The sequence below is a fragment of the Callithrix jacchus genome, chromosome 6, assembly GCF_049354715.1.
Source record: "Callithrix jacchus isolate 240 chromosome 6, calJac240_pri, whole genome shotgun sequence".
Lineage (NCBI taxonomy): Eukaryota > Metazoa > Chordata > Mammalia > Primates > Cebidae > Callithrix > Callithrix jacchus.
Window position 1 is genome coordinate 27,515,564 of NC_133507.1, and position 12,214 is coordinate 27,527,777.

Below are 12,214 nucleotides of genomic sequence, written 5' to 3' on the forward strand. Positions count from 1 at the left end.
ATGAAATTGCTAGGTCTTTTGATAATTCTGTATCTAACTTTTTGAGAAACTGGCGACCTTTTCACAGAGGTTGCACCATTTCACATTCTCACCAGCAATGTACAAGGATTCTAATTTCTCCACATCCTGCACTTAAGACTTATAAAGCTGAATTAATCACGGGATGAGGAAGTGGCCTCTCCGAAACATTTTCCTCTTTCACATTTTAAACTTTCTCTTTCGTGCATGACATTAAACAGCCTACACATGAAAGTGACTAGGAGGAAGGATACTATGAAGTGATGCAAAGAGAAATTCCACCATCCTCCACGTGTCATCATGTGTCATAACTCAGCCAAGCTCAGTGAGCATTCTCGTTAAATTGCCTCAACAGCTTCAAGGTGAGCCAGCTCAAGACTTTGCTCTCCACCAGGCAGAAGATGACAGACTCTGAATTTGGATATATTCACAATCTAACTCAGGACTATCTGCAGTACGTCCTGCAGATACCACAGTCTGGAATGGGTCCGAGCAAAACGTCTAGAGTGCTACAACAGGTTGCATTCTCAGTCCAAAAAGAAGTGGAAAAGAGTCTGAAGTCATGCTTGGACAATGTTGATATTGCGTCCATAGATAATGCCAGAACGATATTCAGTCAAGTGATGGAAAAGGAATTTGAAGATGGCATTATTAACTGGGGAAGAATTGTAACCATATTTGCATTTGAAGGTATTCTCATCAAGAAACTTCTACGAGAGCGAATTGCCCCGGATGTGGATACTTACAAGGAGATCTCACATTTTGTTGCTGAGTTCATAATGAATAACACAGGAGAATGGATAAGACAAAACGGAGGCTGGGTATGTGTGATGGAAAATTCTTCATTGTTCTTTACTGTGAAATAGAAATCGAGAATATCCTTGCTAATTAAAACAACAACAAAACATTTACTCAAGAATACTATTTTCCTTGGGTGGTTTGAGTTAATTTTTAAAATAAAATTCTATCTTCTGGCTTACTTCCAATGAATCCTTGAACTTGAACTTTATAGTTGGAAAACACTTGTGTTTCCAGTTTTTATTTTTAACAGTATAAATTATAGTAGTGAGGCTTGGGCACTAACTAATAAATCTCCTCTCTCATGCAGCTTCAGAATCAGCAGTGCTCGCACTGTAATCTAGTACTAGCATTGCGAAGGTTGTCATGATGGTACAGACAGTGCCGACATTCCTACAATCAGTACAGAAAGAGTTGCTAATAGATGCTGTTATTTTTAGGTATTTATGAGGTTGCAAAAGGCAGGTGTACATTTTTTAAAGTTCTTGCTTACAAATTGATGTTTTTCAGTTTATTAATACATAAATTTATATTTATAACAAATTGTCACTAACAAATTCTGGGCTGTTAAGGTTTGTTGATTAAAACATAATGTACTGTACCACCAGCAAGAACCTTTATCTAAGAATTTTCAAATAAAAACTCACTTTATTAACAGTGCCTCAAAAAGCCAAGACTGTGTAGGGACCTTTGCTGAAACTCATGTTGGTAAAAAGCCTGACACATCTGGATGTATATGCTTTCCTTTATATCCCAATATAATTAATGATTATTTTTTAAAGCACTTAAGTCTCCATGGATCCTCTCTCAATTCCTGGCCTTCACCTCTCCCAAGAGGTTACCACTGTTATCAATTACTTTGCATGCAAAACATGCCTACTGAATATACCCATAGAAAATAAACAATACTTCTTTGTAAAAAAAATTTATTAAAAAAAGTTTTATGTAAAATGTACATGTGTGCTTGTTTTACATATATCATATAACACATAAAACATGTAACACATACACTTTTTTACATATAATATACATTTTACATACATATTTTTACATGTGTATATGTGAAAATAGTATATGGTACTAATTCTGCAACTTTTTTTTTTACTCAGTTATTTAAAATAGTATTATTAAGAGTGCTGTGTGTAGTCTTTGTATGTAAATACTGTAGAGTATTTGGCCATTTCTAGCTGATAGCTGTTGAGGTTATTTCGAGTTTGCTATCACACACAATGCTTTATTGACTATCATTTTACATATATCTTCCCTTGTGCATGTGTGTATTTTTCAAGGATGGATGTTGGGTTATAAATTCTGGGTCATGGTGTATATACATTTTTTAATTAACTAGGTCCTTGCCCTCCAGAGTGGGTCTACCAAGTCTAGCAAGTGACACTCCCCTCAGCAGGTTGTTAGAGTATCCAACAGTTCCCCCACCCCAGCTGACTAACATTAGGTTGTTGCAATTTGTCATAATTTCCTTAATTTGTTGGGCTAAAAGAATAGACTTTATCTTGTTTTAATTCTCGTTTTCTTTTTTGAGACGGAGTCTCACACTGTCGCCCAGGCTTTAGTGCAGTGGCACGATCTTTGTTCACTGCAATCTCTGCCTCCTGGGTTCAAGCAATTTTCCTGCCTCAGCCTCCCGAGTAGCTGGGATTGCAGGTGTGTGCTGCCACACTTGGCTAATATTTTTTTTGTATTTCTAGTAGAGACGGGGGTTTCACCATGTTGGCCAGGATGGTCTTGATCTCCTGACCTCATGATCCGCCCGCCTCAGCCTCCCAAAGTGCCAGGATTACAGGCATGAGCCACCATGCCTGGCCTAATTCTCATTTTCTTGATTTCTAGTAAGGTTAAATATTTTTTTTCCATTTTGAGCATCTTTTCATATATTAACTGATCATTTGTAAGTATTATGTGAAACTCAAGCCTGAGTTTCACTCTTGTTGCCCAGGCTGGAGTGCAATGGCATGATCTCAGCTCACTGCAACCTCTGCTTCCTGGGTTCAAGCGATTCTCCTGCCTCAGCCTCCCAAGTAGCTGGGATTACAGGCATGTGCCACCACACCCAGATAATTTTGTATTTTTAGTAGAAATGGGGTTTCACCATGTTGGTCAGGCTGGTCTCAAACTCCTGACCTCGGGTGATCCTCCCCTCTCAGCCTCCCAACGTGCTGGGATTATAGGTGTGAGCCAAATTATTTTTATATATGTGGCAGGTATCTTTAATTTTGCTGATTATCTTTTAAAGCTAGGGATGTCTTTGGTCATTACAAACGTTTAAAAGTTTGTTGCAATTGAATTTATTGATCTTTTACTTGATGCCTTTTTTATTTTGTTCAAGGTCTTCCTGCATGATAGACCTTACTGCAGCTACTCCCCTTTCTCAATCAACTTCTTCCTGGAACTTAGTTCTAACTCAGCGTGACTGAGGCTGGGCAAAGCATGTGAAATGTTTTGTCATGTGTTCTTCTGATTGGCTATACTGAAGGACTGGTGGAAATTTCAGCTGCACCATGTACATTTTAGGTGAAGGCAAACGTTCTCTAGCACAGAAGACCACATATGAGCCTGTAGAGAAATACTCTACTAGTTTGTAGACTCTATGTGGGCTTGGACTGTATTCCCAAAGCCTAGCATAGAATTTGAAACACACAGACGGCGAATAAATGTTACTTAAAAATTTAACTTCGCCACAATAATATTTGTGAACTCCTGGATCTCACTGTTAGCAAAGTATGGAATTGTCTCTGAGAATTTCTCACAGTGCCCTCATTTTTGGAGGGTGATACAGATGTACACATGAGTGTGGCAGGATAAAACTCTCTCGAGTGTAGATACAAATACACACATTGCCTGCACACGCACACTAAGCCTTTCTAACGTTTCCAACCTTTTTTTTTTTTTTTTTTTTTTTAAAAAACACCTGAATAGGTCAGGTTGTAGAAATGAAACAAACACTCTAAGATGTCCTTTCAGCTCAGATGAGGCATTGGTTCTGTTCGTGATGGGCAGGACTTTTTTGAGTCAGTGCAAACTGGCATGGGAAAACTGTTATCTTTTTTTCATAGTGATGTTGACAAATCTGCTCAAATGAATGAATTTACTCTTGAATGATTTATTTCAGGGGAAATGGCACAGTCTCATGCTTATGCTAGTATAGTCAGTGGCCCAGAAGAAGAGGTAAGAGTAGAGGAGGCATTTTCAAATTTAAGATGAGAGCAGCAGCTTCTCACTTTCTACCTGCCTGAAAAAACTCTCAAGAAATCACTAATCAGGCTGGGCGCGGTGGCTCAAGCCTGTAATCCCAGCACTTTGGAGGCCGAGGTGGGTGGATCACGAGGTCAAGAGATCGAGACCATCCTGGTCAACATGATGAAACCCCGTCTCTATTAAAAATACAAAAAATTAGCTGGGCATGGTGGCGCATGCCTGTAATCCCAGCTACTCAGGAGGCTGAGGCAGCAGAATTGCCTGAACCCAGGAGGCGGAGGTTGTGATGAGCCGAGATTGCACCATTGCACTCCAGCCTGGGTAACAAGAGCGAAACTCTGTCTCAAAAAAAAAAAAAAAAAAGAAATCACTGATCATAAAACATACAATCTATAATTTAATTAAAATTTAAAAGTGCCCAGAGACTTTATGAAAACTTTGAATTAAGAATGCGGTATGTGCCAGGCACGGTGACTCACCCCTGTAATCCCAATGCTTTGGGAGGCCAAGGTGGGCAGATCATCTGAGGTCAAGAGTTTGAGACCAGCCTGCCTAAGATGGTGAAACCCCATCTCTACTAAATACACAAAATTAGCAGGGCATGGTGGCAGGTGCCTAGAATCTCAGCTACTTGGGAGGCTGAGGCAGGAGAATCACTTGAACCTGGGAGGCAGAGGTTGCAGTGAGCCATTGCACTCCAGCCTGGGTGACAGAGTGACTCTGTCTCAAAAAAAAAAGAATGCAGTGTGTGAGCACAGCACAGATGTTCAGAGCACCAACTCAGAATCAGATCAACCTGGCTTCATTTTTGGACTCGAATGCTTACTACCTGTGTGAATTGTACAAGTTGCTTAACTTCCCTAAGCCTTGTTTCCTCATCTGTAAAAACAGCAAAATATTGCAACCAATGTCCTGGGACTGGTATAAGGATTAAATCAGTTAATATATGCAAAGCACTTGGAACAATTCCTGAAAAATGAGTACTCAATACAAGTTTAGAGTTGTTGCTGTTGGTAGTAGTAGTATTATCTAGCTTCCATTGAGTGAATCTGACTACATTTAGTCTCCATAAATTATATGATCAAATATAGTTAGATATTAATTATCATGTAAAACAGATCCCCTAATGGGAAGAAACAGGACTGGCTTATCAGTAAAGGGACTCATAATCTCTTTCCTTGTTCTCTTTCTCTGTTTTATCAGCTTGTCTTGCCTGCCTTTCTGCCTGCCTGCCTGCTTTCCTGCCTTCATTTGTTTGTGGCGTCTCATCTCTCTTTTTCTTTTCTTCCACATTTACCGTGATTTCCTCCTGTCCCCTCTCCTAATTTGAAGGGCTGAGAAATGATGGGCTCTCACAAGATCCGATAGGGAAGCTAGTGCCATTTGGCTACCTTCCACATTCATGACGAAAGGATGGTTCTTAAAAACTACTAGAATGGGCCGGGTGTGGTGGCTCACGCCTATAATCCCAGCATTTTGGGAGGCCGAAGCGGGTGGATCACGAGGTCAAGAGATCGAGACCATCCTGGTCAACATGGTGAAACCCCATCTCTACTAAAAATACAAAAAATTAGCTGGGCATGTTGGCGCGTACCTGTAATCCCAGCTACTCAGGAGGCTGAGGCAGGAGAATTGCCTGAACCCGGGAGGCGGAGGTTGCAGTGAGCCGAGGTCGCGCCATTGCACTCCAGCCTGGGTAACAAGAGCGAAACTCCGTCTCAAAAAAAAAAAAAAAAAACCCACTATAATGGTCATGTGGTGAAACTCGTGTCTTCCCTTGAGATCACCCTTCTTTTTGAACCAGGTGGGTCTTACCTTCTCCCTCTTCAGTGAAGCATTCTCCTCTGCATATGCTGGGGGAATAGAAACAATGCTTGGCACTCAGCTCCACCTGGGAGAAATCATGTCTACTTAATGTATCACTGTATACATAGGACCTGTCGCATGGAAGGTGACAACAAATATTTGCTGATAAAGTGATTCAATGAAGCAACACTGGAACTGGAGATTTGAACTCTGGTTTTCTTACTCACTAGAGGTATAACCTTGGGTAAGTTACTGAGGTTCATTGAGACTCAGATTCCTTATATAATGTATATAAAAATATGATAGGATGTATGATAATTTATTATATCTATAATATTTAATGAAAACAGTATTACCTACCTTTAAAGGAAAGCTAAATGATTATAAAACACTTTTTGTAAAAAAGCGCTTTGCAAACTGTCAAATACTATGCAACCATGAGGGTCATGTGGGAAATTCTAGGAAGTTTAAATATGTAATTCTTAGCTCTTCTGAAAGTAGATGTACAGTCAAGAGTTGGTGCTTTCCAAGTAAGCACAATTTTAAACCTTGGGTCATTCAGTTAGGCCAAGAGGGTATTTTTTTTCTTTGTTATCCTCTTACTCTAAATAAATAGTCTGGTCAATTTGAGGCCAAATAAATGGGTACACAGAGACATGGAGATGGTTAAGCATTCACTTTTTCAAAGGCATTTCCAAAAGGTATAGAGATCTAGCAGCGAGGTAACACCATCTCAAGGATTCATATATGTCCTTTGATTTGGGGGCCAAAATCTTCTATTTATTTTTAATTTTTGCTTGAGATTTAATAATCATTTAGTGAAAAATAAATGACCCTCAAGTCAGGCAGAAATGCATGATGCTGACACAGGACTGAGAGAAAAGCACCTCTCCTGAGGCCCCGTCAAGCTCTCTAAGGGCCAGTTCTCTACCTTGGGAGTCAGCCTGGACTCCTGTCTCTCACAGCCCACATCTGTCCATCAGACATCCTCCCGGCTACCCCTTTGAAATGCTATAATCCCCTGGGCATCTAGGCCACCTTCTCCAACTTGACTCTGTGAGTAGCCTCCTGGCAGACCTCATGGTTCCATCCTTTATCTGCTATAATTTGTTCTCCACATAGCAGCCACAGCAATATTTTTAAAACCTGAATTAGATCATGTCTTGGCCTAATCATAACCCTCCAAGCTGCCCCTTTACCCTGGGAACAAAAGCACAAAATTCTGACTGTGGTACTCAAAGCCCTACATAATGTGGCCTCTAATCGCCTCTCGAATCTCATTTTCTATGAACTTTTCCATGTTCTCATAGCTCCAGCCTCCTTGGATAAGCTGAGCACATTCCACCCCCAAGGCCTCTGCACTTGCTGTTCCCTCTGCCTGGAATAATTTTCCATCAGAAGTTGGCCTGACTTCCCTCTTCTTTTTGCTCAGGTCTCCGTTCCAAGGTTGCCTCCTGAGAGAAGTCTTCCTTGATCACCCCATCTGAGAAAGTACCACTGCTGCTCTCTGTCTCCCTACCCAACTTTATTGCCTTCCTAATAGTTTTCATGACTGGACATCCCATTGCATATATATTTGCTTCTCTGTTTGTTGTCTGTTTCTGCACGAGAATGTCAGCTTAGTGAGGGCAGGGATCCTATATGCTTTGTTCACCACTGTGTTTCCGGTGCTGTAAATGCTACCTGGCAAGTGCCCAACACTCAATGAATATTTTGTGAATGAATAGTCTTTAGAGAAGTGGGAGTAACATCATAGTATTTGCCTGTATCTTTTTTGTTTTTGTTTTTTGAAACAGAGTTTTTCTCTGTCACCCAGGCTGGAGTGCAATGGCACGATCTTGGCTCACTGCACCCTCGACCTACAGGGCTCAAGTAATTCTCCTATCTCAGCCTCCCAAAGTGTTAGGATTACAGGGCTTAAGCCATTGCATCTGGCTGCCTGTATCTTTAAAAATTCTGAGGTTCTAAGGGGATAGAGGCAGCAAACCACATTGCCATGTATGTACCTATGCAACAATCCAGCATGGTCTTCACATGTACCCCAGAACCTAAAGTACAATAAAATATATATTTAAAAAAAAATTCTGAGGCTCTGATTTTCTTTGCATTAGTGATACAGTATATTATTTTATGCTTTAGGCTTCCTTGAAACCAAAGTAGGTGAATTTAACAAACTATCACTATTCCCAGAAATAAGGCCTGAACAGTTCTTATTCACTACATTACTGAGAGGATATTGAATCCTTATTTGTATATTTATTTTTATATAGTGGCTTTAAGATACAAATAGCATCATTAAAGAAAATATATTTGAAAATAACATTTTTTTTTTTTGAGACGGAGTTTCGCTCTTATTACCCAGGCGGGAGTGCAATAGCATGATCTTGGCTCACCGCAACCTCCGCCTCTTGGGTTCAAGCAATTCTCCTGCCTCAGCCTCCCGAGTAGCTGGGACTACAGGCCAGCTAATTTTTGCGTTTTATTAGAGACAGGGTTTCACCATGTTGACCAGATGGTCTCGATCTCTTGACCTTGTGATCCACCCGCCTCGGCCTCCCAAAGTGCTGGGATTCCACCGTGCCCGTCCTTGAAAATAACATTTTTGAGAGGAAGAAAAATTACTCCCAACACCCTAAAATATCCACACGCAGACATTATATGAAACTGTAATGAGGGTATACAGAAGAGTTTTTTCATGTGACATCATATTATAAATATTTTCAACACTGTCTCACATATTCCATGTTAACATTTGACATTAATTTTAATCTCTACAGAATATTCCATTAATTTGTTATATCATAATTTACTTAACCAATTCCCAATTGTTAGACAATTCTTTTTTTTTTTTTTTTTTGAGTTTTCCCCTTTTAGATATAATGCTTCAATACCGAAGCATGGGTATGTTTCTCTGGTGCCCCCTACCCTCCAATATTTTAGAAGACTGCCTCATGATAAATTTCTAATAGTGGAATGACTGGTTTATTTATAAGATATGTGTGTAATTATAATACTCTAGCATATTGGAAAACGTATTTTCTTTCCAAAAGTATTATATCAACGGAACAATGTCACAACAAACTTATCAACATGGGTGGTACTATTAATAATTTTGAGGGTTTGATAGGCAGAAAATAACAAAGCCAATATAATAGGTGTAAAAAACAGTAAGACTGTGTTAAAAGCACATTTCTTTAACTGCTATTACTGTTTTTCCACATACTTGTTAATGATTTGTATTTCTCTCTTGAGTGGTCTTTCCCTTTTAAACTATTAAGGGCCTGAGGATTTTCTCTTACCTTTGAATGAATTCTTTCATGGTATATGTAAATATTTTCCTAGTCCATTGTTCTTTTTAATTTTAATTTTTCATAGTTTAAAAAATTTTAATCTTCATCTGGCTGAAGTCATCAATGTTTTTCTTTGTTCACTGTCCTTTCTTTAGACAATGATGTGTATAAGATGACATGTTAACTGTTCAATGATCATAGACAGTAATTGTTGTCATAATAATAAAAATCATTTCAGAGGGCCTCATTATACTCACGAAACATGGGCTTTATGAAAATTCTAGGAAGGAGTGTAATGAAGTGGATACCTTCTGAGAGTGTATGGGAAATCTATGAGCATGTGCTGGCAGGAGGGAAAGAGGAAGAAGAGAGGCGGCAGTTTCCTTCTTGGTCAGGGCATGACAGCATGTCTCAGAGCACAATGCACATTTAACATGTAGGCAGAAAATGGCTTTCTTAGGCAATCTGTCAAATGGAAAGTCCCGCTGGCTGGTGATATACATCTGCTCTGCCAGTGATGCTCATAAATGATTCCAAGGCACTGCAGAGCTCTGGAGTCTCTCCCAACTATGGAGGAGTTATGCTAGGTTTATGTTTCAGTATTAATCACACGAGGCTCTGAGCTACTTGCAGGCATTTGTAACCCGAGGTTCTGGCATCTGTAAGATGCAGATGTAAATGTTTGCTAGATGACCATTTGAGAAATTTTTTTTAACAATTTTCTAATTCCTTTGGTACTTGTCTGGAAATGTATAGAGTGGAAAGAAGTAGGGTGTTTGCATTCTAATCCCAGTCCAGCCACAAGGAGGTGGCTAACCTTAGATAACTTATTTTTTTTCCCTGAGCCTCAGTTTCCTCATTTGTTAAAATAAGGGAGGGCTTCAGGCTAGATGATCTCAGAGGCGCTTTTCAGCGAGGATTCTATGAATATAGATTGTAAATTAACTAAACTGTCCAGTTAATTGGATTATCCTATATTTTTAAAACTATGTCTGATCACAGAGAGGGTAGATTTTAAAAGAAACTGTAGCAGAAGTGGCCGAGAGAAACAGCTCTCAAACACTGAATGGGGAAGGGAGGGGTTTATGACGGCTGGGAGCCAGGCGGTGAGTTGTCTAACAAAGGAAGGTTCTGCCTTTATAAAGGCTTACACTCTAGATATTACACATGGAAGAATCTTAGGTTTACAGTCTTAGAAATCACAAGTGAAAGGGTTTTGGATTTACAGCTTTAGAAATCACGTATGAAAGGGTTTCTGGGTTTACAGCTTTAGAAATCACATATGAAAAGGCTCTGGTCTCCAGATGGAGTTGGGTGGGGGTTTGATCTTGTTTTAAGTAAAAACAGTGTCTTCCGTAGAGTTTCCCCAATACCAAGAGTGTTATTTACAGGCAGGTCATTCAGGAGGTGCCAGTTGGCCTGCTTTTTCTTCTATTGAAATGCATTGTGGAAGTCGAGGGGGAGGAGATCCCAGATGCCTGGGTCTCCTTCCTCAAAACCATCAACCTTTTCAGAGGCACTGCTTTAATCTGGATTTACTGTGAGTTCTCCTGATTTTCAGTACAATGCAGTTTACGATATAAAATAATTTATATTACAAATATAAGTGCATTTAAATCAATGCTGGATGACTGAACTAGGAAAAAAAAAAGGCTTTCTATCCTCTTGAGCTGTGCTTGCTGTTCACTATGGTAGAGAAATGTGGCTAGTCTGAATTAAGATGTGCTGTAAGTCCTAAATACTCATCGGATTTCAGAAGGCTATGACAAAAGAATATCTCATTAATGATTTTATACTGATTGCATATTAACACTAAATGTATCTTAAAAGTTTTACCTATTTTTTTACTTTTTAAAATACGGCTACAAAAAATTTAAAATTACAGATGGAGATCACACTGTTTCTGTTACACAGTGTTGCTTAAGAGGGGTAGAAGATTAACTATTTGCATTATTTAAATGAAAATATTTTTGCTTTTTATTCCAACATACTTAATCTCCAATGATTTTTAAAACATTAAATTTTTTCTCTCCTAGGAAAATGGCTTTGTAAAGAAGTTTGAACCTAAATCTGGCTGGATGACTTTTCTAGAAGTTACAGGAAAGATCTGCGAAATGCTATCTCTCTTGAAGCAATACTGTTGACCAGAAAGGACACTCCATATTGTGAAAACAGCCTCATTTTCCTGACTCTTGTGAAAACGACTGTCAACACATACTTCTAAAAAGTACAAGTTTAACAGCTTTGATGATATAACGACTTTCCCAAGTTACAGAAATGTTGTCCCCATATAACGAATAAATTGTTTGTATCTTTCTTTATATGCCATTTTGTCTGCCTGGCAGACATTGAGCCAAAGGGTAAAGCTCAACACAGGAGACAGGCAATGAATTACGGGATGACAACCAGGAAGGAGTGTCTTTTCTGCCCCATGGCCGACCCTTTAAGGTGTGCTCATTACCCAGAAGTCCTTCTCTGTATCCCTAGACTAGACTGCACGGGAAGCAGACACAGGCTAGAGGCAGACTCAGGTCGCTTCCCTCTTCCCTCCTTCCTTCCTTCTTTCTCATGCTTTCTGCAGGTCCCCGAGCCCCTGGCTGCTTAGAGTTTCCATTGATGCCTCCTCCCCAGCCTTCTCTCTCTGGCTTACCATTTGGGGTTCATGGATACAGCAACCTGATATGCAGGATCCTCTGGGATATTCTGAACAAAGAAAATGAGGTAAATGATTCAATATGGAGCTACTGTTTAAAAATACGAACAGATTAGAAAATTATGTAGTTTGTTAGACCTTGTTTTCTAGTTTTTAGGTCAGCAAATCTGACTGCAATAGGAGAATTCTACACCTTGTTCCAGATCTTTCTGTCCTTCCCTTCCTCTTACAAAACAATCCCCCTGGGGCTTGTGTAACCCTTTCCTGGAAGCTGTTGATAGATCCCATAAAGAAGCCAGAGCTTGGGCCATGTACATTCTTGCTGGGTACTTCAGTTAATTAATAATGTACCTAGGAGGTATGATTTTTTTTTTTGAGATGGAGTTTTGCTGTTGTTGCCTAGGCTGGAGTGCAGTGGCATGATCTCGGCTTTGCA

At 39.6% G+C, this 12,214-nt stretch overlaps 1 protein-coding gene across 2 annotated transcripts; it reads left to right on the top strand.

Moving 5' to 3' along the window:
* The first annotated feature begins 355 nt into the window (after window positions 1–355).
* On the top strand, window positions 356–11,441 carry BCL2A1 (BCL2 related protein A1). 2 transcript variants are annotated; one of them, XM_002749208.7, is made up of 2 exons: window positions 356–839; window positions 11,162–11,441. In XM_002749208.7, the coding sequence occupies exons 1-2, from the start codon at window positions 420–422 to the stop codon at window positions 11,267–11,269; spliced, it is 528 nt and encodes a 175-aa protein (XP_002749254.2). In that variant the 5' UTR covers window positions 356–419; the 3' UTR covers window positions 11,270–11,441. The 2 variants fall into 2 exon arrangements, 1 of the variants encoding a protein (XP_002749254.2); XR_004744475.3 differs by lacking the exon at window positions 356–839 and adding an exon at window positions 10,211–10,665 and having other exon boundaries at window positions 11,162–11,301.
* The last annotated feature ends 773 nt before the right edge of the window (window positions 11,442–12,214 follow it).

What these genes read in the sequence shown, in the direction of transcription:
- BCL2A1 (XM_002749208.7), top strand. Translation starts at nt 420, where the DNA reads ATGACAGACTCTGAATTTGGATATATTCACAATCTAACTCAGGACTAT. An exon ending in TAAGACAAAACGGAGGCTGG is followed by an intron (nt 840 to 11,161) that starts GTATGTGTGATG and finishes TTTCTCTCCTAG; the next exon opens with GAAAATGGCTTTGTAAAGAA.